At 40.4% G+C, this 26,677-nt stretch overlaps 1 protein-coding gene across 12 annotated transcripts in view; it reads left to right on the forward strand.

Annotated features, from left to right (window-relative positions):
• Positions 1-26,677, forward strand: part of ABI1 (abl interactor 1) — a 117,345-nt gene that overhangs the window by 82,465 nt on the left and 8,203 nt on the right. For 2 of the 12 annotated variants that reach the window (XM_073003038.2, XM_078378627.1), the window contains exons 3-10: positions 5,104-5,280; positions 8,675-8,689; positions 9,358-9,458; positions 12,424-12,564; positions 14,647-14,747; positions 18,264-18,314; positions 19,992-20,168; positions 25,638-25,724. In XM_073003038.2, the coding sequence (XP_072859139.1) occupies positions 5,104-5,280; positions 8,675-8,689; positions 9,358-9,458; positions 12,424-12,564; positions 14,647-14,747; positions 18,264-18,314; positions 19,992-20,168; positions 25,638-25,724 (850 nt within the window). The remainder of the gene's footprint in view (positions 1-5,103; positions 5,281-8,674; positions 8,690-9,357; positions 9,459-12,423; positions 12,565-14,646; positions 14,748-18,263; positions 18,315-19,991; positions 20,169-25,637; positions 25,725-26,677) is intronic. The other 10 variants (XM_073003036.2, XM_078378628.1, XM_073003037.2 and 7 more) reach the window with 9 other exon arrangements.

Below are 26,677 nucleotides of genomic sequence, written 5' to 3' on the forward strand. Positions count from 1 at the left end.
AAGGTAGGAGAGATTCTCTGGCAAATTGGAAATGTCGTTTCTGTTGGAAGCTGAGCTTCAGACGCATCACTAGCTCATATATCTGCAAACATTCCTCTTGGAAACATAATGGAACACTAGAGTGTGTGTATTGTTTACATATCTGTAGATATTGAAATAATATGAACATTGAAAACAAAAATCTATAATTTATGAACTTCTGTCTTCCATTTTCATGGCTTTTTGCATTGTTGTATGTGATTTTGAGGAATATTAAATGTTACAAAGGTGTCTTATTTCTTTTGTCACGTTATAAAAGCTAGAAATGGGTAATTCTTCTAAAAATTATTTTGGCAGTTATTAAAAGGAACAGCTGGCAAATGGGATTGAGAAGCATTTGAGACTGATCTTTCGGTGACTTAATTTTGAATTTAGCTCATGAAAAGCAGAGCTAGAAACCCTCCCTTGGATAGAGTTAGAATCTAGTTTCTACGTTTTGTCCTGCACATAAACTAAAGAGTTTTTCATGTGCTCCTGGAGGTAAACACAGACTAGGCAGCTTGCAGATTTGAAATGCTGATAAATTGTAGAGCAGTGGTGTCGAACTGTGGCCCTCCAGATGTTCTTGGACTTCAACTCCCAGAAGCTTTCACCACCACCTCTGCTGGCCAGGATTTCTGGGAGTTGAAGGCCAAGAACATCTGGAGGGCCACAGTTCGACACCACTGTTGTAGAGGTTTGAGGTGGAATTTTCAGAACGCTGGAGTCTTTAAATACTGCTGTCCCTGATATGCATTTTTATGTGCTCTGGGCATGGTGTTCATATCTCTGTTTCACTTGCAGCCCAGATTGCTGTCCTCTTGACCTGCAAGAACTCCGTATTCTTCTTCGTGGCCTCTGTGAATGCACGCAGTTAGGTTGTTCTGAGCCTGCGCACAACCTCTCGGAAGTTTCTAGAACTTAAAGGCATGTGATTAGTGGGACATTCCCCCATGCAGTGCAGGCTCCGCCTGCCAGAATTTCCGTCAGTTCTTTTTTGCCGCCGCTTCAGTTTGATCTATTTCGGAACGCTAGAGCTATTGTTTGATTGTACTCGTGAGATCATTCCTTTATTTTTCTTCCTTAATCAGCTCTTTTGTTGGACGTTTCCCCTGTTAGTTTTTTTTACTTCCCTTTTTGATTATCTACATCATCTTTTTGCTCCTTTTTCCATGGTTTCTCTCTCCCTGCCCCCCTCCCCACCTCTCCTTTCCCCCTTTCCCTACCTTTTGTGGCCCCTCCAGGGCCTTTGAAGCAGTGCATGCTCTGCACAGACGGTCATGATCGTTGCCTCTTCTGCCTTGGAGAGCAACATCAGACAAATGCCTGTCCTGAGTGTAAGAAATTCACAAAGTCTGTGCTTAAATTGCGGCTGAAAAGCCTCTGGGAGAAATCACTTAACCCTACTCCTGTGGATCCGGTGATGTCCCCGCGTCCAGAGCGCCGTGAGGCCTCTCAATTGGCATCAAGCCCGATGACCCCTCCACTCCGACAGAAGGACCAAACTAAGTTGGCTCCAAAATCATCCTTGACGTCGAGGGCTACAATCCGACCAGATGATGCCTCTAAGAAAAAGAAGGACAAACCAAAATATAAGAAGCCTACAAAATCGGCTCAAATAGACCAACCCCATTCTCCCCGAAAACACCAGGAAAAGAGATGGCACCTCTCCTCTTTTCAGCATGACTCCCCTCACAGGGAGTTTTATTACTATCCTGAACCATCTCGATATTCTTCTAGAGATGAATATGGCGATCAGTACCATCGATACGACCCCTACTATGATGATGATGATCTGACAGAACAGCTGTACTATGATGAACCTAAGAGAGTGAGATATGCCTGTCCACCTCGATAGTCACCTTCTGTGTCGCCTTTGCCACCTCGACATTGACACTGATCTCCTTCCACTATGTATCGGGCACTGACTCACCAAATGTCGACCCCTACCAAATCAGCTCTTAAGCACACTATGCCTTCTCAACCTTAGTCTAAACGGGCCAAACACTCCTCCAAACACTCTCGACACCATAAGTCTCTTCAAGTTACTCCCACCTACAAAGGACCTCCTCCTCCTGAAATCGAACAGCGCCTGATACCACACATATCTCCAACTGCAGCTGCCACTACCGTCTCAACCATCGGCATCGACCACAAAACTCTTTCGGCTCAAGACTCCACATCCGGCATTTCTCAAGAATTACCCTCCAATTTGCCCACCCCTTCTTCTGATGTTGCCAAAAACCATCCACCATCCCCATCAGAGGACTTCACATTCTACTCCCAGCTTGTCACCCAAGTGGCAGAATCGTTAGAACTAGATGTCGAAGAGCCACCACCTCAGAAAAAAGATTTGGTCTTTGACCACCTCGAACTTTTAGCGATCATCATGGCTTTTCAAGCTTTCTTACTGATCATCGCAAGGCAAGCCGTACAATTAGCAACAGACAATACAACAGCCTTATATTGTGTGATCAGACAGGCCGGCACACACTCCCTCTCATTGCTATACCTGGCTGTCGAGCTCTGAATATGGTGTTACCTGCACCACATTTTCCCAGTAGCAGTACATGTTTCCACAAACGACAATCTACTTGCAGACCATCTCAGTTGCCTCAACACCTGAATGCACAAGCAGTCACTACACAACAGCATCTTCAGTCTCCTCTGTCACCAGTGGGTGTCCCATCCATCGATGTCTTTGCTTCCGCAACCAACACCAAGTGTCAACAATATTGTTCCCGTGCTGTTGTGGGCAAGAAGTCACTCGGAGATGCCTTTATGACAGATTGGAACTACAAACTCCTCTATCTCTTCCCTCCGATACCACTCATACAACGCACCATCCTTCGATTTTGTCTATTTCGCGCGAATGCCATACTTCTCGCCCCGTGGTGGCCACGACAGCCGTGGTTCATGCACCTCAGATCGATATCGACAGACCTCCTCCATCTTCCCTTGATACCCAATCTTCTCATCCAGGACAAGGGAACAATATACCTTCCAGACATAGACTCTCTCAACCTGACAGTGTGGAGAGTACTCCCGCCATAAAAGACATCCTTGATCGAGTTCGAAAACCTTCGACCAAACTTTTATATCAAAATTAATGGAAAGCTTTCCTGTCCTTTACCAACTCTCATAACTTACCTGCAATAACAGTTTCTCTGAAGACTTTACTTATCTTTATCCTTCATCTTTTTCATCTTGGGCTATCTCATTCAAACTTGAAAGTTTATATCTCTGCTATTGTAGCACACCAGCCACCTCATTCCGATTCCACTAAGCTTTTCTCCCACCCGACTTTGAAAAAATTCCTCAAGGGACTCCTCAACATCCATCCACCACGTCAACACCCTCTTCCACAGTGGTCCTTACAACTTGTCCTCAATGCACTTACTCGACCTCCTTTTGAACCTATGGCCACTTCCAGTTTTAAACTACTTTCTCTAAAGACATCTGCCAAGTGTGCAAGTGAACTTGCTGCCCTCAGATCAGATCCACCATTTCTCCAATTCCACCCGGATAAGGTCACTCTCTACCTTGGTGTATCGTTTTTACCTAAAGTTGTCTCTGAATTTCATCTTAATCAACCCCTGATATTGCTGACCTTATTCCCTTCTCCCTCTACACCACTTGAGCGCATGCTCCACATGCTTGACGCGGGAGGCTGTCTCGCCTTCTACATTGACAGAACTAAATCATTTAGAAAAACACAACAACTTTTTCTCTGTTTTCATGGCCCTCATTAAGGTTCCCCTGCTTCACCTCAAACTATTTATCGATGGATTACTCAAACTATCTCGCATATAAACTAACAGACAAAACACCACCTGAACACTTGAAGGCCCATTCTACCAGAGTGATGTCGACCTCTACTGCACTTCATCATGGAATTGAGCTTCTTCACATCTGCCATACACCTACATGGTCCTCTCTATCAACCTTCGTGGGACGCTACTGGCTTGATGTCCGAGCAAAGAGTGTTTTGACCTCCCTTCCTACTGTGACATCCCACCATCTAGTAAGTGAGCTTGTCAGTCACCCAATTGTGTACATTCACTGAGGTCATGAAGAAGAAAGAGAGGTTACTTACTTGTATCCATGGTTCTTCTAGTGGTCCTCTGTGAATCAACACATCCCGCTCATCCTCCCCTCTGTCTTTTTAAAAATATAGTTCTTTGACAGTGGCGGACTCTCACAGGAGCTAATGGACTCCTGGCGGGCGGAGCATGCGCTCCATGGGGGAACGTCCTACTAATCACATTTCTCTAAGCTCTAGAAACTTCCGAGAGGTCCTGCGCAGGCGCAGAACAACCCAATTGTGTGGATTCACAGAGGACCGCTAGAAGAACCATGGTTATAGGTAGGTAACTTCTATTTCCACGCTGTTAGCTGTGGGCCCATTAGTTCTATATGGTTTGAGAATGTAGTGTGCATGTGCATAGGTTATGTTACATTTTGAATTTGGTTTTTTAAAGTGGCAGGTTTTGAATCTTTCCAGGGCAGTTTCTTTTAATATTTGTTGTGTTCTATCTCTTCCTCTTTGATGTTTTTTTGCTTTATTTGTTGACCAACTTGTGCTTCTGTCAGTTTCCGCCATACTTTGTGATATCAAATTGCTCTTGCAGCAAGGAATTTCTTTCCTGCCATGAGATGTACCTTTCTCACTCTCCATAAGTGGAAAGGTATAATCCTGAAGTGTACAGTAATTGCATCATAATTGCATGGGGGAAAGGATAGCCATCTGAGCATGAAATGCTTATCCCTCTTGCTGTTACATGACTGTGCAAAGGATGGTTAGTACAATGTGTACTAATCATTCTACATCTAGTTTCTTCCCATGTCTTCTTTCTATCCAACATAATCCATCTATATATTAGCAAATGAACTTTAAAAACTCCTGAATGGTTCAGGACTCGGACCCAAAATCAAGACAGTCTAAGGAAATGAAAGAAGAGAAATATAGCAGGAAAAAAGAGCACACATTACATGTTTTCCTTGAACAGTCATGGATTTATAAATCAGACGTTCTGTTTTGCTTCATGGATAGACATAAAAATATGACTCTTGCATTCTTTGCAGACGGTGGACATACATAAAGAAAAAGTGGCCCGCAGAGAGATCGGCATTTTGACAACCAACAAGAATACATCCAGAACACACAAAATCATTGCTCCAGCAAATATGGAACGTCCTGTAAGGTATATTCGAAAACCCATAGACTACACAGTGCTGGATGACGTGGGCCACGGTGTAAAGGTAAGAACTGTACTCTCTTTCTAAGCATTATCAATTATTAGGGGATAGCAGATGGCAATGGAAGTTTGCATTGCACCCTGTTTAAAATGGTTCTAAGCTGTTAAAGAACTGTACAAATATATCTCGGAAGGAATGCAACAACCTGATGGCAGTAGATAAATTCATACTGCTTATAACAATGTGTTAGGCTTTTGGGAGCCAGCAGTTTGTTTCCTACATGCTTCTCTTATCTTTCTGATTGTGTCTCCAAATTAGCCCTTGATGTAAGCATGTGGAAGTATCGTGCGCAATCCAGTGAGGCAAATAACAGCTTTATGTTGAGCCAGATAACAGCATTCTTAAGACATATTTGCAATGTATGTTGGCTTCCCATATACAAAGATCTAATAAAACAGGGAAGTTTTATTGATTTGATGGAGTAGATCGTCCATTCTCAACCTTTTGTTTGGTCATGGAAGAGGTTGGTTAATTTATGTCATCTTTTCTGTGTCTACTGTGGAAGGTACTGTAGCAGTTAAGAGACTGAAGTATGAGTTGGGAAATCTTGCCTCTTCACATTAATTTATTTGGTTTCCTTCCTTAGGCATTCTCTCAGCGTGTTTCCACATCTGCAGCATGAATGTCATAGTACTTACTTACCTTCATAGGATGCTGTGGTAACACTTGAGTATTTCAGGAAGTTACCAAGCATTGTATTCTGGGTCCATGTAGAAGAATAAACTTTACACGCAATACTGATTGCTAGTCATGTGTAACTGCAAAAACTGAATATTTTAAATTATTACAGAAGTAGCAAATGTGGTGCAGAAGGAGCATCTGTGGATAATGCATCTTCTTGTCCAGAAAGATACAAGATTTTTCTAATCTGATTTAAAATCTAGCTGCAGCCAGCTATTGGAGAATTCCCCTAAGGTGTCTCTTATGAAATACTTTCATGCAAATATATGCAAAGCTACATAACCTTATTACTTCTAACTTTCTAAGTGCCTTTTGCTTACAGGGAAGATTGCTTTTCCTGAATATAGTTGATATATTTATAACTACTGTAATGAAGTTGGATTTAAATGCATAAGCTAGAGTGAAAAGACCTGCTTTTTGGCTTAAACAGTAAATACATCCATTTAAATTCTCTTGTTACTTTTTTTTGTAGCATCAAGGTCATTCAGAATGCTCTAGTCTTGCACTCATTCTTACAAAGTTGAACAGAAATATCTCCATTTTACAGATCAGAACATGTCACTGAGCGATGGTTTAATTTAGAGTAACCTGGTGAATTGTGTGTCTGAGCAGACTGTGACGTTGGCTGTACTTTTGCTTTCCCAGTTCTTCTAGCTAAGTTTGAGTCCCAGAGGGCCTGGCATCAGGAGATGAGGTCAACCGTATAAAGTTGCATATACGAAACATGCTGTGTGAAATGGGAGAGATAGATAGGCTAGCGAAGGCTGAGTGATTGAACCCAATGCTTTTTAGGTTAAACAGACACAAGTCTGATCCTTGGAATTTCCTGTTAAATAAGAAACTAGGATAGCTGGCCTGGGAGGAAGATCTGCTTGCCTGGAGCTTTAAACTCCCTGCCAAATAGATGAGGACATACTGATGGGAAATAAGAGAGTCTAGTATGTTGATATCACCCTGGCAAGTGATGGATGGATGGAGGGATGGATGGATGGAAATCTTGTTGCACAATTACACAAATGTCATAATTTGTAGAAGTAAATTGCCATGAGTTAAGAAGTTTTTATAGACATTTTCTGTTGCATACCAAAGTGCATGACTTGGGATGCTATAGGCAATGAATCAATGAATGCCTACAAAGATTTCTTTAATCTTGGGATAATTTGTGTCCAAAAGTTATGCTCTTTTATATAACTGCAATAGCATCTCTGCTATTGCTTCATTGCTTGTGCCATCAATTTTGTTGTTAATTGTAGTTTTGTTTTCTAAGCTGAAATTCTTATTTAAAAACAGCCACGCTCCTGCATGTGCATATACATAAGAAGGAAGGCTAATGTGAACCAGGTTGGCTGATCACCTTTCTGTGATAGGGATAGAAAATTTTTCCCAATGATCAGCTGCCTTTTATACTTTCAAAACCAGGGAACAACCTCTCTGTTTGGGTTTCTTCATCCAGCAGCCTTTGGAAGAATTAATCCATTTTAGCGCTTGATAGAGTCTAATCTGAACATCTGCAATATCCTCCCACATTCGATTTTCAGACTGTGTCTTATGCAGTCTGCAGGGCTTGAAAGCCAGCCAGTTCCTTCCTCCCCATATGTGTTTTGTTTAATGCTTTGCTTGTTCAGAACTTCTGGAGAGCTTGAATGGTTGTGACTTTGAGTTGTCTGGATAAGTGTATTGTCCCAATTCTCTATTTTAGGTTTCTTTTTCCTTTGATGATTGCTTAGAAAGAAACATTCTCATGCATGCCTACCCATTCTCTATAAGTACAGAATGTGCACACTAGCCTTTATCCAAATGAATCATATAGTGGGAATTATTGGTGGGAATTGATTGTGTCCAGGAAGATGTGAAGACCAGTCATATAATTTCTTTTCACAGGAAAGATTGCGTTTTGTTAAATCACAAGTAGAGATGGGCCAGAGAACAATTTGTGTCTGTGTATGCTGCTTCCTTCAACCTATCCCAGTCTAACTGAAACTGCTTTGGATCTTTGCACCCAATTTTAAATTACAGTGGTGCCTCGCTTGATGATATTAATTCGTTCCAGCGAAATCGCTGTAGAGCGAAAACATCGTCAAACGAAATTAAAAAAAACCATCGAAATGCATTGAAAACCGTTCAGTGCGTTCCAATGGGCTGAATACCTGCTCGTCCAGCGAAGATCCTCCATACAGCAGCCATTTTCGGTGCCTGTAAAGCGAGGAATCCATCCTAGAAAACAGCAGGGGGCCATTTTCTTCAACCGGTGGCCATTTTGAAACCCAATGATCAGCTGTTTGCTGATCATCATATAGCGAAAATCGGTTCCCGAAGCAGGGAACTGATCATCGTTAAATGAAAAAAGCCCATTTAAACCATCATTTTGCAATCGCAAAAACCTAATCATACAGCGATTTTGTCGTAGAGCGGTGCAACCGTTAAGTGAGGCACGACCGTATTACAAATCAATACAGACAGTGTATTGTTGTTGCTACTTCCATGTTATCCTTTTTAAAAAATCGGATTATCATGGAAGCAAATGAGTCTCTCCTTGTGGAAACTTGTATCGCTTTCTATGGAAGCGAAACGTATATTACAGCACCTTGCTGTCAATGAAGGAAAAAAAATACACTTCAAATATTGTTCCATTATTATTTAAACCTGCCATATAGATGGTAATCGATTTGCCATTAATTTCTACTTTTTTCCCTCCTTTTCTTTTTGCCAACGTAAGTGGCTAAAAGCCAAGGTAAGAGGAGTTATTTCTCATTTGACTCACCACACCCCATGACAGTAGAGGCTGCTGAGCCGTTACACCTGAAAGTTAGCTTTCTGTCCTGTACTTCTTTGCTTCTTTCCTCAGTAAGGTAATTTTAGATGTGCTGAGCTTTGATTCTCACTGACAGTTAATATATCGCTGATATATTGACAAGTGCATTTTATCCATAGATAACGTTTAATTTCTCTAACATACATGGCGCTTTCCTTTGATTTGATATGTGCTTTTTCTCTTAATAACTTATATGTAGATAAGATTTCTCAGAAGTACTTGCATGCCCATGCTAATCAGACAGCAGCACTAAATAAATGTATTGTTATACCTTAGATATCAAACACATTCAATAGGTCTGAAGCCTTTGCTGAAGCAGCTTTTGAGCCATTATATATGCTCAGCACAGCTTAGAGTTTTTTCCACTGTTGACGGAAAAAAAATTGAAAGTGGGGGAGAGAAGGAGAGAATAAAAATCTTAAAGATGGAATTCTCTTTCTGTGCTTAATCTAATATGGGATAAAAGAAGCTGTGGTTTACAAGATGCTTGGGAATCTATTTTGTATGAAGCGTATTGAAGCATTGCAGCAACATATAGTTTGAGCTATTTCAGTCAAAAAAAATTAATGCATTATTCTGGTTTTCAGCATGGAAACAATCAGCCTGCGAGAACTGGCACTTTGTCAAGAACAAATCCACCTACACAAAAACCACCAAGTCCTCCCATGTCGGGCCGGGGAACTCTGGGGTAAGCATCAGAATTCTTATTCTGCTTTTATGTTGGCAAAGACCACAACGTGAGTTGCTTGCGTCAGCTTTATCTATCATGCGAGCTCTTATGCTCAGCTACTGTTAAGTAACATGCATAGTTCATTTATAATGCAATATGGACATTTTAAGATGGAGCATCTTTTGACGCGGGTATGGGGTTCCTTGTTTCTGAGTGCACTTAGTTTTAAGTCAATTCAGGTAGCTTCGTTGGGAAGATTTCTGAAGGAGTGGTGGTTAAGAGAGTGCAGGTTGTGTGGAGAGGCTGCCACATTGTTGGTGTTGCAGTCAAAGGTGATGGTTTCTCATTTTTGTTAAGAGGTCTTCCCAAGACATTCAGGGAAATACTCACTTTTAAATATGGACACTGTTCTGTTTGTGCAGTCTAACATCTAAAAAGTTTATTAAATTTGGATATAGACAATGTAATGATCTATTTCCTAGCTGAGCCGAAGGTGGGTGGTGAGAATTGAGCCTTCAGGGTGAGTGGGTATATGTTTATATAATTATCTATCCATCTCAGCTTTTTTCCTTCATATTTATGAGGAAATCTATGATTTTTGCCAAGTTATCTAAAATGAATGACAGAAATTTCTCAGCCATCTCTACTAACCAAATATAGCCTGGCAGTTCGTTGTATGGAACAAAAATCATGCCTCTGCCTGCTTTCCATATAGATGTTAAAGAGGAGAGTCCCCTTGGGAAAAAAACAGTGGTGTGATCAGCCAAATAAGCAGTATTGAATTCACAGGGGTCGAATCAAGAAATGTTAGAGTTAAGCATGCGAAGCCACAAATCTGTGATTTTTTTTTTAATCTTAAGTTCTTTTTGTTGAATTTATAAGGAAGTTTTATAAAATGTTCAGTGTTTTTTGGGGGTTAGGGGTAATGAACCAAGAATGCTCAATCATCCTTAAGGGAGAAACCCTGCCATAGCTGGAAGTCGAACAGTATGCGTGTGTATCTGTATAGGGCATAGTTTTTTTTGCTACAGGTACAGGATAATGAATAGTGTCACTCACCATCTTTGGAAAATGTGTACTCATTTTAGTAAATACCGGTATATACTTCAGCAGTCTGGCATGGAATTAGTAGGATTTTAATGCGTACCTGAACTGCTGAGTAGTATCCAAATATATTTAATATTTAATTCCTCATACATTTAATATTTAAAGTTGCAGCTGCAGCAAAGAGCTAGATCTACAGTCATTCCCACTGTTGTAGAGTGACTTGTTGATTGAGTGGAACTTTTTTTTTAATAAAGGAAACTGGGGATTTCATATTTGCGAATTCGCTTTAACATGCCTATTTTAAAATGGCTGTTTCTGCTTTGTTACCCAAAGTTCCCTTTCTTAGGGGAAATGTAAACAAGCTGTATGAACATTTTTAAAAGTCACATGTTTCATTCCAAATAGAAGCTGCTAATTGAAAATCATATAGAGCAGAAATCTCCTCGTCTATGTTAGTGGAGGTTTAAGAAAATTAAAAAAAAATGGAAGACTGTCTAAGATAGAAGTGAATTGTAGATTTCAAAGCAGGGGAGGAGAAAGGAGTGGATGACTATGTAAATCTGCTCTGAGAAGACAGTTCTTTGCTCAGAAATTTATGAAGGACTGTGAAAGTCATACATTTGAGGGAATGAGTGTTATTTAATGCTGAGAAGTAAATGACAAATTCATTCAAACCAATGAAGTACAACTGTGATCGCTTTTCTGATATCAGAAGAGCAGAATAGGTGATATCTTTAAGAGGCAGAGAATTACTGAGGTGCAGTAGAAAACGGCAAGCAAGCAGACAAAAAGTGTTTGGTTAGTTCAAAGTTTAGTTCAGCCCATTTGTCTATGCTGGGGAAGGTAAAGTTAAAATACAGCATTTCCCCCAAAATAAGACAGGGTCTTATATTAATTTTTGTTCAAAAAATGCACTAGGGCTTATTTTCAGGGGATGTTTTATTTTTTTGATGCACAACAATCTACATTTATTCTAATATAGTCATGTCACCTTCTTCTGGTGGCTGCACAATGGTGGAGGGCAGGGTTTCACTTTTTGGGGTAGGGCTTATATTACGAGCATTTGTTGTTGTTGTTTAGTTGTTAAGTCGTGTCCGACTCTTCGTGACCCAATGGACCAGAGCACGCCAGGCCCTCCTATCTTCCATTGCCTCCTGGAAATGGGTAAAATTCATGCTGGTAGCTTCGATGACACTGTCCAACCATCTTGTCCTCTTTCGTCCCCTTCTTCTCTTGCCCTCACACTTTCCCAACATCAGGGTCTTTTCCAAGGAGTCTTCTCTTCTCATGAGATGGCCAAAGTATTGGAGCCTCAGCTTCAAAATCTGTCCTTCCAGTGAGCACTCGGGGTTGATTTCCAGCAAAATGAATAGGTTTGTTCTCCTTGCAGTCCAGGGGACTTTCAAGAGTCTTGTCCAGCACCACAATTCAAAAGCATCAATTCTTCGGCTGTCAGCCTTCTTTATGGTCCAGCTCTCACTTCGATACATCACTACTGGAAAAACCATAGCTTTGACTATGCTTTCAAGCTCTACCAGTGTTTGCATATGCTTTGTGTGTCTATAAAGTCTTCTCCTAACTATTAGGAATATAGTTGACATCCTCAGGCAAAGCCCAGCTTGATTGCAAGAGATACAGGTATTAAGACTAATAGGGTCTCTGATTGTGTTCATTTCAAAGTTACTGAATTACACTGGGCAATTTTATAAAATGGAATCAATGTCTTGCAGCACTTTGTAATGAGCTAGAACATTGTTTAACAGGTACTCCGGTAAGTTAACCAAACACTATATTTTTCTCAACATGGATATGTTGCATCAAAACAGCACTTTAAGGTAGCATGGCAGTCTTCTGCAGCTGTTGGATTGCATTACCACTATTTATTTTCCATAATAAATTCAGAAGCCTTTTGTTGTGTCTTGCTTCACTTAATTAGACGGAATACACCCTATAAGACCTTGGAGCCCGTCAAGCCACCAACGGTCCCTAATGACTACATGACCAGCCCTGCAAGACTTGGAAGCCAGCACAGTCCTGGAAGAACAGCATCCTTGAACCAGAGGCCCAGAACACACAGGTAGACTTTGAGACTTGAATGTTTTTAACAGAGGTTGGATAGCCATCATTTGCTTTAGCTGCAGATTTACTGCATCAGTGGCTGTGTTAAAGCATTCCTCTGAATGGGCAGAGTCTGGGTTAGTGAGTCATTACTGTGTTTTCCCGAAAATAAGACAGGGTCATATATTAATGTTTGCTCCAAAAAACACATTAGGGCTTATTTTCAGGGGATGCTTTATTTTTTTCATGTATAATCTACGTTTATTCAAATACAGTCATGTTATCTTCCGGTTGCTGCACAATGGTGAAGGGCGGGTTTTCACTTAACTAGGGCTTATTTTTGGGGTAGGGCTTATATTATGAGCATCCTGAAAAATCATACTAGGGCTTATTTTCAGGTTAGGTCTTATTTTCAGGGAAACAGGATAAAACCCTAGGGAAGAATGCGCCACAACCGCTTGCTGTGGACAAATGCGAGCAAGATTTTCCAACACTGTAGCTTCATGTTCTATGTAAATGGTTACAGGCCTGCCAATGGTCATTTTAATGAGCTGTTTAATTTGCTTTTCTTTGAGTAGCATAATGGAAGTTTATAAACCCAACAGTCGCGGTAGATCTTGTAAAATGACAACAGTTCTATTTTGAGAGAGCCTGCAGCCAGTTAAAACATTGTCTTATTTAAAGCAGTTGCATAAATGCCTCCTTGTGCATCCATTATTTGAATCAGCGGAAATGGACTCTTCAGTGTCGCAAGTGATTTGTGGTGGAAAATCCAGCTGCAGCCATGGCAACAAGTTCAAGATCTTTGGCATGCAGAACACTGATTTTTGTGCAAATGAACTTGGATGCCGGTTGCCATCTCCGATTTCTCTTTAGGCAGCTACATGTTTGGCTTATTTTGAAAACTTGGTTATTGACACTGCCTTAGTTTAGACCAGTATGGAAAGTGTGCCATGTTTTAATACATTTCTGAATTGCTTTTTTAAAAAGTGTATGTTGTCACTGCAGTGGCGTATGTGTTAACTAGCAATTTATTAACTGTCATGCTTTCCTCTGAACAGGCTTGAATCTCTGGAGCCATCTCCTCCATCTTAATTGAGATACACCTACATGCTGTTTCCAGTGCCATTCTGACATTGCAGGCTGACGTGATAGTCGCCTGGATAGTGGAGCTGGGGTCAGAGATGGGCTGATAGATACACTACTCTCTTACCCCAGCATCTGCTTATTATATGCCCACTGCAGTGGAGAAACTTCTCCCCTTGTGCAGATAGCTGATGTCATAAAAAGCCTAAAAGCTGAATTCTCATTTATTTTTTTTAGCATAAACGTTGTTTTAGAAGAAGTGTGCTTGCTTCATCATAGCTCAGTAGTTTAGGAATCTGGCTGCAGAGCCGGACGTTGAGAGTTCAGTTCCCCACTGTGGCTCTATAGTGAGGGGGGCTGGACTTGACGATCCATAGGGTCCCTTCTAGCTCTGCAGTCCTAAGGTTATTACAGTATTATTATATAATCACTAAGCTTGCTGGGACTGAGTGTCAAGACAAAATTTAATAACACTCCCCGATGGGAGCACTTTAACTTATTCTGGTGCTTCCCACAACAATTGTAATGTGTAGCGGGTCCCTGACACATTGGACACTAGGAAGAGTCTTCAGCGTCTTGCGCATCCGAACTGTGCATTGCCTGTGTTTTGGAATCTTTGAGCGTTATCATATGTGATTAGTTTAAGCTTCCTGCAACTATTAGAGTGTTTGACTAGCAGTTCTTTAGTTCTTAACTCATTCCTTAACATTTTTAAATTAAATTTTAGGAAAGCTGAAGCTGGGGCTGTCTGTGAGTATCTAATGACCTAGCTAATTACGTCTGTATATGTTTCATGCATTCTGCTAGGCTGATACGATAATAAGTGGCAAGGGATCTCTCTCTCTCTCTCTCCCTTGATTTTTGGCTAGACTTAATTTATAGCTCATGGCTTTGTCATGAAATGGGGGCAAATTGTATCATCGTTGTTTTCATTTTAAAGTCATGTATTGACATTGCTTTCTGTGCAAGACACCGGTTTATCTCTTTGCCCCTTGCTTGTTCTTCTTTTGAACAGTGGCAGTAGCGGTGGAAGTGGAAGTCGAGAGAACAGTGGAAGTAGCAGTATTGGCATTCCCATTGCTGTGCCTACCCCCTCACCACCAACTATCGGTCAAGGTATTTACCAGCTGGCTTCCCAGAGAATATGCTACGTATATGGCTGTAATCAGTCAAATGCTTCAGATAAACTTTTTCAGTCCATGGGGTTGGTTGTAAGGCAGGGTTTGGGTTTATTTGTTTGTTTCATTTCCAACTTTTCACTTGATTTTTCAGTCCTTATTTGATGATTCTGAATGAATGCAATGATCCATGCAAATATATAAATAAATTAACATTACTTAATCTATGAAAAAATGGCAGAAATTACACTACTGTGATCTATTGGATGCGTTTTTTCACAATATTTATGTATTTATTTAGTATCATTTGCAGGCTATTTTTCTCTTGATGAGACAACTCAATAGGTTCATTAAAATGTTAGGAAGAATTGAGAATCATTGCAATAAATCACCTTTATTTAGCACTTATTTCTCCTATGATTTTCAGTAGGTATTCTTCCCAACATTTCCATTTGTTTAATTTGTTTTATTTTATTTTATTTAAACTTATGCCCCACCCATTTAGTGAGCATGCCACTACTCTGGGCAGCTTACAAAATACTATAAAATATACAGCTAAAAATATTAAAACTATATAAAACATATTTTTAAAAAGCATACAAAACTGTCCGTCCCTCCCCCTATAGAATCACCTGTCTGGTACATAGTCACACCTCCACAGAAAGAGAGTTCCAGAGCGGAGTGGCCAGTACCGAAAAGGCCCGGTTTCTGGTTGATTTTTCTGGGCCACTTTTGAACTGGTCACCCACAACATTAAAGAGGCGTGAGTGGGACGGAAAGATGACCTGAGGGAGAGGCGCTTTGGCAGGTAACAGTGGCCTAGACTGTAAAGGGCTTTAGTTAGCGTCAATACAGTGGTGCCTCGCTTAACGAGCACACCGTTTAACAACGAATCCGCATAGTGACAAGTTTTTTGCAATCGCTAATGCGATCGCATTGCGATGTTTTAATAGGCAAAACATCGTGTTGCGGTGATCGGTAAGCGTTTCGCTTACCGATCTTCGCATTGCGATGTTTTGGGAACAGCTGATCGGCGGTTCCAAAATGGCCACCGGGTCAACAAAATGGCCGCCCGCAGCATTTTCGCGCCCTGCCCTCGTTTACTGGGCGGCGAAAATGGCGACCGGATGGAGGATTCCCCGCATAGTGTTGAGTTTTCCCCCAATAGGAATGCATTAAACGGAGTTTAATGTGTTCCTATCGGGTCCCCCCCCCCCCGCATAGCGACGAATCCAGATAGCGACGTTAATCCTGGAATGGATTAACGTTGCTATGCGGGGCACCACTGTATCTTGAATTTGTCCCCAAAGCATACTGGCAGCCAGTGCAAGTGAGCCAGGACAGGTGAAATATGGTCAAACTTAGATGTATCAGTGACCAGCCTGGCTGCTGCATTTTGCACTTGCTGCAGCTTCCAAACCACCTTCAAGGGCAGCCCCATGTAGAGAGCATTGCAAGAGTCAATCCTGAAGATTACCAACGCATGAACCAGTATTATTAGGGATCTCCTGTCGATGGAAAAAGGCAATAATTCAATCAATGGATATTGATTGTAACATTTAAGAGAGCTTGTGACTGGAAAGCACCTTCCTGTGTGATATGGTCAATGATAATAAGGGCAAATGATGAGGACTGTGTCAGGATTGTAGTATGCAGAAAAAAAAGAATCAAACAGAAATTTTTATCTTTACATTTTAAAAAACCTCCAAATAACTTTGTCTATTCAATTTTTGATCTGACTGCTGTTTTGAAAAGAAGACTTGCAGCAATGATACATTTATCTTCTGTTGTGCTTCTGAAGGAGGGTAGCTGACTCATCATCTAGAATAGAAGTTGTGGGCACTAGGACAATCAAACCAGGGATTATTTGTATTGCTTTTCTAATGGGGGAAAAACAGTATCTGCTTTGGGCACACCATTTTCCTAAGCAAATTTAGCAAGAGTCACTGAAGTAAACATTTGAGAGACAGGAAGAACTTCCTTATGGTAAGAGTTGCTTAACGGTGAATGGGCTACCTAAAAAAGGTGGAAGGTTCTCCTTTATTGGAGGTTTGTCAAGAGAGGTTATGTTGGCTGGATAGCTCAGTGAGTTAGGTATCTGGTGGCGCAGCCAGAGGTTGGGAGTATCCCCACTGTGCACTCCAGAAGAGCCAGCCCCTGTGGCCTTGGGCAAGCTGTATTGTCCCAGGATGCCCGCAGAAGAAGGGAATGGTGAATCAATTCTGAGTTCTGTGTATCTAGAAAACCCTGAAAAGGGTCACCATGAGGCAGAATTGACATACAGTGGTGCCCCGCATAGCAAGGTTAATCCGTTCCGGATTAACCTTCGCTATGGGAAAACATCGTAAAACGGAACAAAAACCCCAATTCCAAATGGGCCCAAATCTCACCATTCTCCGATGTTTTCCCTTGTTCCGGTGGCCATCTTGGGTGTACCGGCGGCCATTTTGAGCATCCCGGTGGCCATTTTGGGTGTACTGGTGCCCATTTTTTTGTGTTCTGGCGGCCATCTTGGGTGTATCAGTGGCCATTTTTTGTTCCGGCGGCCATCTTGGGTGTTCCAGTGGCCATTTTTTTTTGTTCCGGCAGCCATCTTGGGTGTACCGGCACCCATTTTTTGTGTTCTGGCGGCCATTTTGGAGCCGCAGAACAGCTGTTCCCCCATCATAATGCGAGCGTGCCCTCGCATTAGCGATGGGGAAATCCGCATCGCAATGCGGATTCATCGTTCAACGGTGCACTCGTTATACGAGGCACCACTGTACAGTCATTATTATTAGAGAGGTTGGATGGCTGTCCGACAGAGATGCTTTACCTGTGGCTTCCCTTCTTTAGATTAGAATCGATGAGCCTCTGGTCTCTTTCAACTCTACAGTGCTCTAATTCTGTGGTGGACTTAGACCCGGTGGTTTTTGCTTCTGAATCCTTTGTCCTGCCACCTTGATTTCTACGGAGCTTGTGTGTCATATGTTGAAATAATTTAATTAGCTGTTCCCGTTTTTAAATGTTGTTTGTCTATGACATATGCTTAGATGCCTTCCATGCAACAGTCAGGTAAAATGTTAATTGATTCTTGGGTTAAGGAGCTAAAAGTCTTTATAAACATGGAATTACTATCTGGATCGAGGCCCATGGCTTGTGTCACTACCAATGATTTATTTATTGAAGGGAGGCACCTACCTGTTATTCACCTGCAGCCCACTGGTAAACAACATGGCGACCCAATTTGCACCATGGGGTCATGCGTTTTGTTCTGTCTTTTCTTTCTACCCCTTCGTTTCTGATCTGCTGTGAGGGGTATCGGTAAAGTATCTCTTCATCATAGAGCAAGATGTATTACAAAAGATACACCGGCTTTTTATATGACTACACTGTTGTTTTACATTGTAAATGGCACCCATATATGTCTGGGACCTCCACACCATCTCAAAATGTTCAGCTCCAAATCAAGGCCTGAGTTAGCAATCTGAACGTTTTTCATAGCACAACATATGTATTCCTTTTCTTTTCGAAGCTCCACCAGCACCACCAGTAGTTCCACCACTCATGATGGGTAATATGATAGGTGAGACCCTTTGAATGTCCTGAAATTATTTCAGTTTGCTGCCATAACCCCACCCCCCTCCAACTAATGTAGTTGACCTGTTAGAAATAGAGTAACAATAACAATAATAGTGGTGGTGGTGGTAGTAGTAGTAGTAGTAGTAGTAGTAGTAGTAGTAGTAGTAGTAGTAGTAGTAGTAGTAGTAGTAGTAGTAGTAGTAGTAAAAATAATAAAAATAAAAACAGCTGGGGATTTAACCAATCTAAACCCAATTATTTTTTCTTTAGTGAACGTCTTTGGATGTATAATCAGAAAACACAGGAACTTTCTCTGTATTTAATTGAAATCTGTTACTTCTGGCTCAGGATTGCGAGCCTCAAGAGTGAGGAGAGTGCAGCCCTCCAGATGCTATTGGACTGCAACTTGCAGCTTTTCACACAACGGGCTGTGTTTTATGAGGCTTCTGAAAGTTGTAATCCAATAAACTTGACCACCCTTTGACCACCATCAGTGGCAGTACTTCTCCAGCATCTTAGATGAAGAATCTTTCTAGCCTTCACTACTTAAGAACCAGGGTAGAACACTGGGTTGTGTAGATGTAATCATGTCCTTTATCATGCTGAGTACCAACCCAATGTATATTGCAGCTTTTCCCAATCTGGTACCCTCTTGTATAGCTGTATAACTGCTAGCTTGGACCATCCATGTAGCTCAACATCTCTAGAGACAACAGAGGTTGTTGAGAAATTGTACTTTGTATCGTCAACCGTGGTTTGCTTTTTAATTTTTTGAAAAGTTGTTTTAGAGAGCAAGAATATTCAATTTGTGCTGTGGGAAGCGATCCATTTTCTCAAGAATGTATGTTCTTGCACGAAGCCCAGAAACCAGTGGACACTTGCTAGGATATCAGTTTTCTAGTTGTTCATTATGTCCTTTCTTTCCACAGCTGATATATACACTGGAAGGTACAATGTGACATTCGAATATTTTAGTATCAGTTGTAGAGATTAGTGGTGGTACTAATTTAATTAATTCTTTCTACAATACTCCCCTGTCTCATTTTTTTATGCTGGAGAAGAGTTTGATAGTCAACTCATTGTTATTTGGCAGGTAGAATGGGAAATCCTTTATTGGACAACAGAGCAAGTGTAACCTGGTTATTATTTTTTTTAAATGATGTTTTAAACTATATTTTTCCTCATGGTGGGAAAAAGGAAGCTTATTGCATTTCAGAAAGCTGATTATGGTTGTGACAGCTTGAAATAATTTTTTTTTTCAAATACATTCTTTTCTTTCAAAGGTGTGGCATCTAAACTTCCTCTAATTTAATGTAGTTCCCCAGTTTTTCATCCACAGCTAAGTCTTGAGTATTTTAATATCTTTAGGAAAATAGAAAATGTTTATTAACTTTAAGTTTAGTAGCCTTATATATTTTAAGAGTTAAAAAATTATATATATATACAACAGGATGTACACACACACACACACACAAAAATACACACAAGCCTTTTAAAAAAATCTGTTCCAAGAATTCTGTGGAGTTGGGTTTCATTTGTTTTCTGTACTGTGGGTTTCATATATTTCTTTCTCCACCAGCATTCCCATCTGGTTTTCTGCATTTTGTGTTAAGATTGTTTTTTGTTTTGTTTTGTGTGTTTGCTTATGTCTTGTTGGTTCCTTTTGGCTCCTGCTTTTCAGCTGTTCCTGGGTCAGCTCCTGGTTCCCAGTACGGCACAATGACCAGGCAGATTTCCAGACACAACTCTACCACTTCTTCGGCCTCTTCTGGTGGATTTAGGCGGAATCCTTCTGTGACTGCTCCGTTTTCTGCTCAACCTCATGTTAATGGCGGGCCTCTCTATTCTCAAAACTCAAGTAAGCTGCTGGGTTATTGCAGAGCATGGAGTTCCTGGGATTGCTTTTCTGCAAACCAATATGAAGACGATGCATTTGCTCTTTGGTTTCTCAACAATTCAGTAATTATAGCCTACTTTGGGTATATATGTCTCGGTCTAATAAAACATGAATTTTTGGACCATAGACAAAGTCTACACACTCAGTTCCTGTCCTTCCATTCTTCTCCCTTTGCAACTTCAGACCTTCTGTCATGATTGATTAAACCACTGTTTCCTGTTGCATCTGGACTGGAAAACTGTGGTTTAATCTCTTACTAAGGCCAGGAGCTGACCACAGTTTTATTAATACCAAGACCATCACATTGCAGCTGGACTTAAGAAAATCTACAATATTTCTTTAGTCACTTGAAAGATTGATTTATCTTAGTGGAAGTAAAGTTGCTGTTTCTCTTCTTCGATATAGAATGACCATCTACAATGTTACAGGAACTATCTGAAAATCTAGTTCAATTTCTTTAAGCCCTTTCTGTGTTCCTGCAGTAATAGCGTCATCATCATCATCATTGCTAAGGAAAACTGCAAACTTCTAGTAGATAGATCAGAAATACTCTGCTACCATCTCTTGCTCTTACCCATCACATGGAATGGAGGAAGAACATACTGTACCATATTTCCTCCTTTTTGTTCAGAGTGCAACCATCAGTGTTCTTGTGCATCTGTGCAGGAAAACTGCATTTGAACACAACACACAGAGGCCACTCATTAGTAATGGATTCCTGCTTTGATGGTGTTTGGACTTCATGACCTTTGGGAGCCCTTCCAGCTCTACAGTGTGATGCTATGGCTGAAATCCTGTTGTAGTTACACAAACAATGTAACATCTAGACACTAATTGCCATAAGTTATGAAATGTCTGTTGTGCACTGAGTCACACAGGGTCTGTTTCTTGTCACAAACTATGCAACATATAATCTATTTACAGCAGTTCACGTCTAAAAGTTATGCTATTTGCATATGTGCAACAGGATTTTAGCCCATGTTGCCATTTAGCTAATTTTATTGACTGCACATCAGTTTGTATGTATGTGATTTATCCATTTAGATGTGCAGGAACATTAAGGCTGGGGCTAGTATGCTGGATGGGCAGGTTCTGTCTTGCTCTTCTCCATGTGATGAGCTAAAGTATGGAGTGGATAAGTTATTTTCCAGTCTAGACCTTTGTTTTGAGAAATGGTAAATAGCTGGCAGTATTAGGAGTCTTCCTCAGAAGTGAGGTACAATTGGGAATATATGGAAATGCAGAGAAATTGACCTGTCATTTTCAAGTGGTCATCTTTCAGCAGACAAATCCATCCTCATAAAATACCTTAATAGTCTAGTGTAACATCATGGTTTGTTTTTACAATGCAAGTTTTTATTTAAGTACAAACAGAAGCCGTAAATACAAGCAGCTTGTCATGCTTTTTTTTTAATACCCTCTAGCAACTAATTTAAACTCATCTGTTGTTTTTGTTCTTTTCTGGAACTTATGATTTAAAAATGTAGCCTTGAAAATAAGCTTGTGAATTTCCTGTTTCTCTTGGGTGACCTTCTTTATGCCAAGAAACAGACCTAGCTTTGATGGGGTGGGGAAAGGGAGAAAAATACAAGAAAAAAAATTTTTTTTTTGAAACAAATTCTGTGCCAAACTGTCTGTTGTGTTGTGTGTTGCCATGCAGAGGAGAAAATTACACTGCTTTGACGTGAGCTCTGTGCCAGGATTTAACTGTCAAAACATTAAAAGCAAATTATAGCACTGTTTAAAATGTTGAGAGTCTTTTGGCACCTTTAAGATGAGCAAAATGTACTGGGCATGAGCTTCTGTGGACATAGCACATTTTTTTTGGAAGCACAAGATGCAAGTTTGTATGTTCACTGGTTATGGTTATCCTTGGTGCGATATATTGAAAGTGGATACAGATAACGAAGAGTGTAATAATAGCACAGGTCAAGGGGATAGTTGGCATAAATATCCTGGAAATAATGCCGGTTGCACAAGTCAACTATAATCAAAGGTGTTAAGGCAGTGGTGGTTTCTGCTTTGAAGGGAATGTCAGTTTTAGCTGAAGCCAACTTTCTTTCACAGTTCTATGGGGGAAAATCCTTTATATTATGCCATATGTCAGTAGACATTAGGATGGTAATACAGACAAGTCTGTGCAGGTTATCTGCTTAATATGTGTAATAAAAAGAAACAGCTGAACCAAAGATCTTCAAGTACATATTCCAAATGGGAACAGCTGAATTTGAAGACATCCAGAGGCTCAACTCTGTCCTTCTTGTGTGGAACAAAGACAGAAACCAGTTACAGTGGTGCCTCGCTAGACAGTTACCCTGCTAGACATTGACCTTTTGCGATCGCTATAGTGATTCGCAAAACAGTGATTCCTATGTAGCCAATTTTCGCTGGACAATGTTTGGTCCCTGCTTCGCAAACCGATTTCCGCAAGACGACGATTTTGACAGCTCCCTCCGCGCTCGCAAAACAGGTGTTTTCGGGACCTAAGCTTCGCAAGACAGCAATTTAAACAGCTGATCGGCGGTTCACAAAGCGGCTTTCTTATGGCCGATCTTCGCTAGACAACGATGATTGTTCCCCATTGGAATGCATTAAACAGGTTTCATTGCATTCCAATGGGGAAATGCTTTTCGCTAGACAATTATTTTGCTAAACAGCGATTTCAGTGGAACGGATTATCATCGTCTAGCAAGGCACCACTGTATCTCATTATGTATGTTATTTGGCTTATTCGTGCAGGTTTGTGTGTTTACCACCCTACTGTGTATTACATCAACAATATTTTCAACAGGTGGTTGGCAAGTCGCTTCCATCTTATGGTGAACCTATGTGGCAAAACAAGAATTTCTGTTATAAACTAAAACAGATTTCCTCTCAAAAGCAGAGATTTTAACTCTTCAGTACTGTGTGCTTACTGCTGCCAGGTTGTTCATGTTAACCAGCCTTTTAAAAGTTTGTGAGAGCATTTCAACAGCAACTTAAATCTTTTTGCTGCATTACATATGCAAAAGGTAGATAATGTAACTTTCAATGCCTTCTTGCTGAATTACTGAATCCCACTGAGATTTTCAAGCATGTGCCCGGCCAGTGGGTGCCCATGCCTCCTTTTATAGATTCCATCCATGACTATAAGCAACTGAATGGTGCTCTGTTTGTCTTCTGCATCCATAAGAAAGCAAGAGGATTTCAGCCCATTCTTATTTTCTGGGTCCCATTTCATTCTGACTCATGCTGCTGCTGATAACCAGTGTGCACATAACCTATGCCTTGTATCTTGTACAGTGGTGCCTTGTTTAATGATTACCTCGTTAAACGACGAATCCGCTTCACGATGATGTTTTTGCAATCACAAAACGATGTTTTAATGGGTTTTTTCATTTCATGATGTCCAGTTCTTTGCATTACGACGATCAAAACAGCTGATCGTCGTGTTTCAGAATGGCCGCCCACTGTGTAAAATGGCTCCCCGCTGTGCTTTAGGATGGATTTTTCGCTGCACAGGGAGCAGAAAATGGCTGCCCTATGGAGGATCTTCGCTGGACACTGAGATATTTAGCCCATTGGAACGCATTGAACCGGTTTTCAATGCATTTCAATGGGCTTTTTTATTTTGCTTGACGAGGTTTTCGCTCTACAGCGATTTCCCTGGAACGGATTATCCTCATCAAGCGAGGCACCACTGTACCTCAAGCATCTGAAAAAATATGGTATGTCCATGAAAGCTCTTGGCAAATAAAACTAGCATATCTCAAAGGTACCACATGACTCTTTGTATGGTGTTGCTGCAACAAGCTATCTCCTTGGATTTTTTTAAAATAATTATTATATACGTGGAAGTTCTGAACCTTTTTCAAATTTGCACTTCCAGTTTTATTGCTCTGCTGAACAGAGACTCTTCAAGATGCTTTGAATCTAGATTATAGGAAATGGTGGAATAAATGTCCTTGTTCTTAAACAACCTAAATCCAATCTCCTGTTGTGTCTTAACAGTTTTTGAGGAAAAACCATTTGGTAGTACAGACGTGGCTAGTTGGAATGTACCCAAAGTCATTTCATAAATGAAAATGAAAACGTTCGGGGGGGGGGGCTTTTGTGTTCTGCATGCACAGACTGAACTTGTGAAATCCCACAAACTGGATTCTGTAAGATCAGAAAGATACAAGGGTAGTGAGACTTAATCTCCATGTGATGTAGGTCTAGCATACTTTAGATGAGTCTGAGGAACTTTGTGTTGCTCTAAAATATTCTCTTCCACAAGTTTAAGAATGAAAGATCCATAGTGCACATTGATAAGTAACATCTACTTTTCCCCCCCGTTGTTGACATGTTTACAGGTCCCTTTAAATTATTAACATTTCTTTCCAAATTCAAGTAGAAATATCTCCCTCATAAGCCTGAAGAACATAGTTGGAGATCCCCTTGTAGATTCCTCATGCTGGCTTTATCTAGATTGAACAGTGATATCTTATTTTAAATGTGATCCTTTGCTTGGCCTTAACAGCTTGTTTCAAACTTCAGTGGAGTTTATGTCTGCCATGTGAATTGCACAGATGCGTTCCTGTGTTACTTTTACTCAAGTGCAAAGTTTATATAAAATTCTTGGCAGTTGAACACAGAATGGAAGAAGCTGGAAGTATGTCATCTTGGTGCAACTGGAATGCAATTACTGTATAAATAAAACACTTTAGAATTATATCTTCTCGATTCTCAGGCTTGTATGATTAGCAGTGGAAAAGCTAGTTAGTTTTATAGGGGCATGCCATTTTTTTGCATGTCCAATTTGAAAAGTATAAACACAATGTCATCTCATTAAATTGTAAGATGTCCAAACCCATCTCATTTTAAAAACAAACACTTTTCTAAATTCCCTCAGTTATGTATAAAGCTACTTTAGAATATAAATGAAACAAAATAATGTTCAAGCTTTCTTTTATGGGGGAGTCCAGTCTGTTTTATAAAAGTTACTGTTCTTTGGATTGTTGCCTTTGAAGCTCACCGCAAAGCCCAATTCCTATGTTCCTTTCCTCATTTTTAATAGCATTTTATTGTGAAATCTGCTCTAAGAATTAAGTGTAATCTCTTGCACTCTCTTGCACTACAATTTCTCACGACTTCTTTGCTGCAAGCTGTCAAGCTGTCTGTGTTTAAAGCAGAGAAAGTCTTCAGAAACAGTCAGGAGAACTCGGGAGAACAGAATGTGCTGGATAGTGAAGTTTTTTTTAAAAAATTGCCCGTTGGCAAAACGAAGTTCAGCAGCAGTTGTATTGTTGGAAAAGCAAACTTTGAAGGAGGTCCTATTGTGTGCATTTCTGTTGTTCATTGCATACCTCGTTTTGTGGTCCATTGTTTACTGACGGCTGCTTTTTGTTTTTGTTTTCCTTTTCCTGTATCTGTGTTTACTTCCCCATTTATGGCGTGTGTCGCTTCCAGTTTCTATTGCTCCACCCCCTCCCCCTATGCCTCAGTTGACTCCACAGATACCTCTCACAGGCTTCGTGGCCAGGGTGCAGGAAAACAGTAAGTTTGGCAGCTCAGTCTCTCCAGAGAGTAGTGCCAGCACTGTCTTTCTCTCTTTCTCTCTCCTAACATGCATGGCTGGCCAGACAGATTCTTCTTTTGGATATTATTGCTTTGGGAATTTTGTTCATTTCTGCCATGTAAGGTGCTAATTCCATCTTGCATTCTAGTTGCCCACATGAAACTTAAAGAGTATTTCCCCCATGTTTACTTCTTTTTTTTAGCATTAACAGTTTTGGAATAAAAACCTTACTATTTTCTTGGCACATAATAAAAGTTGAATATTCCCAACCAGACAGACTGAATTGACCCAAAAAACATAATGGGTTTAGTTTCCAAGTAAAAATGTCAATAAAACAACAAAATATCTTTTTACTTCGAAGCTAAACACATGAAGTTTTTTGGGGTAAGTTCAATATGTTTGACAGAGATTGGTCAACTTTTAATTTTGGAATAATTATTACTGACAACACTTTTTATTTCTTAACTTGCTTTTTAAATTATGGTTATTAATTTAGTTTTTTATGCTGCCCAAATAGTGCAAAGCGCTATTCTAGGCAACTAGCAGTAAAATAAAGTCAAAGCAAAAGTATAACAATAATTTAAGGAATAACAATGATAATGAAAAAAATTAAATACAAAAATTAAATCAAATCAAGCATCATAAGTCAAACAAACCAAGAACATCAGCCAATAATTGAACAGGCAGGACAAGTAGGTGGGTTCATGTGATGATGTTATTAAAAGCCTCTGTAAAGAGCATCATCTTGAGCAACCTCTTAAAGGTGGGGGGGGCAGGATGCAGTTTGACCAGGAGGAGGAGGTTGTGGGCCATGAGCCGATCCATCTTTCCCATTGTCTTAGATGGCCTACCAGAAACTTCTGTTGCTATAGGTGCTACTCCCACCAGACGTTGTATAGTTTCTAGGTGGTTAGCTAGAGGCAAGCAACAC

This window comes from Pogona vitticeps, chromosome 6 (genome assembly GCF_051106095.1).
Source record: "Pogona vitticeps strain Pit_001003342236 chromosome 6, PviZW2.1, whole genome shotgun sequence".
Lineage (NCBI taxonomy): Eukaryota > Metazoa > Chordata > Lepidosauria > Squamata > Agamidae > Pogona > Pogona vitticeps.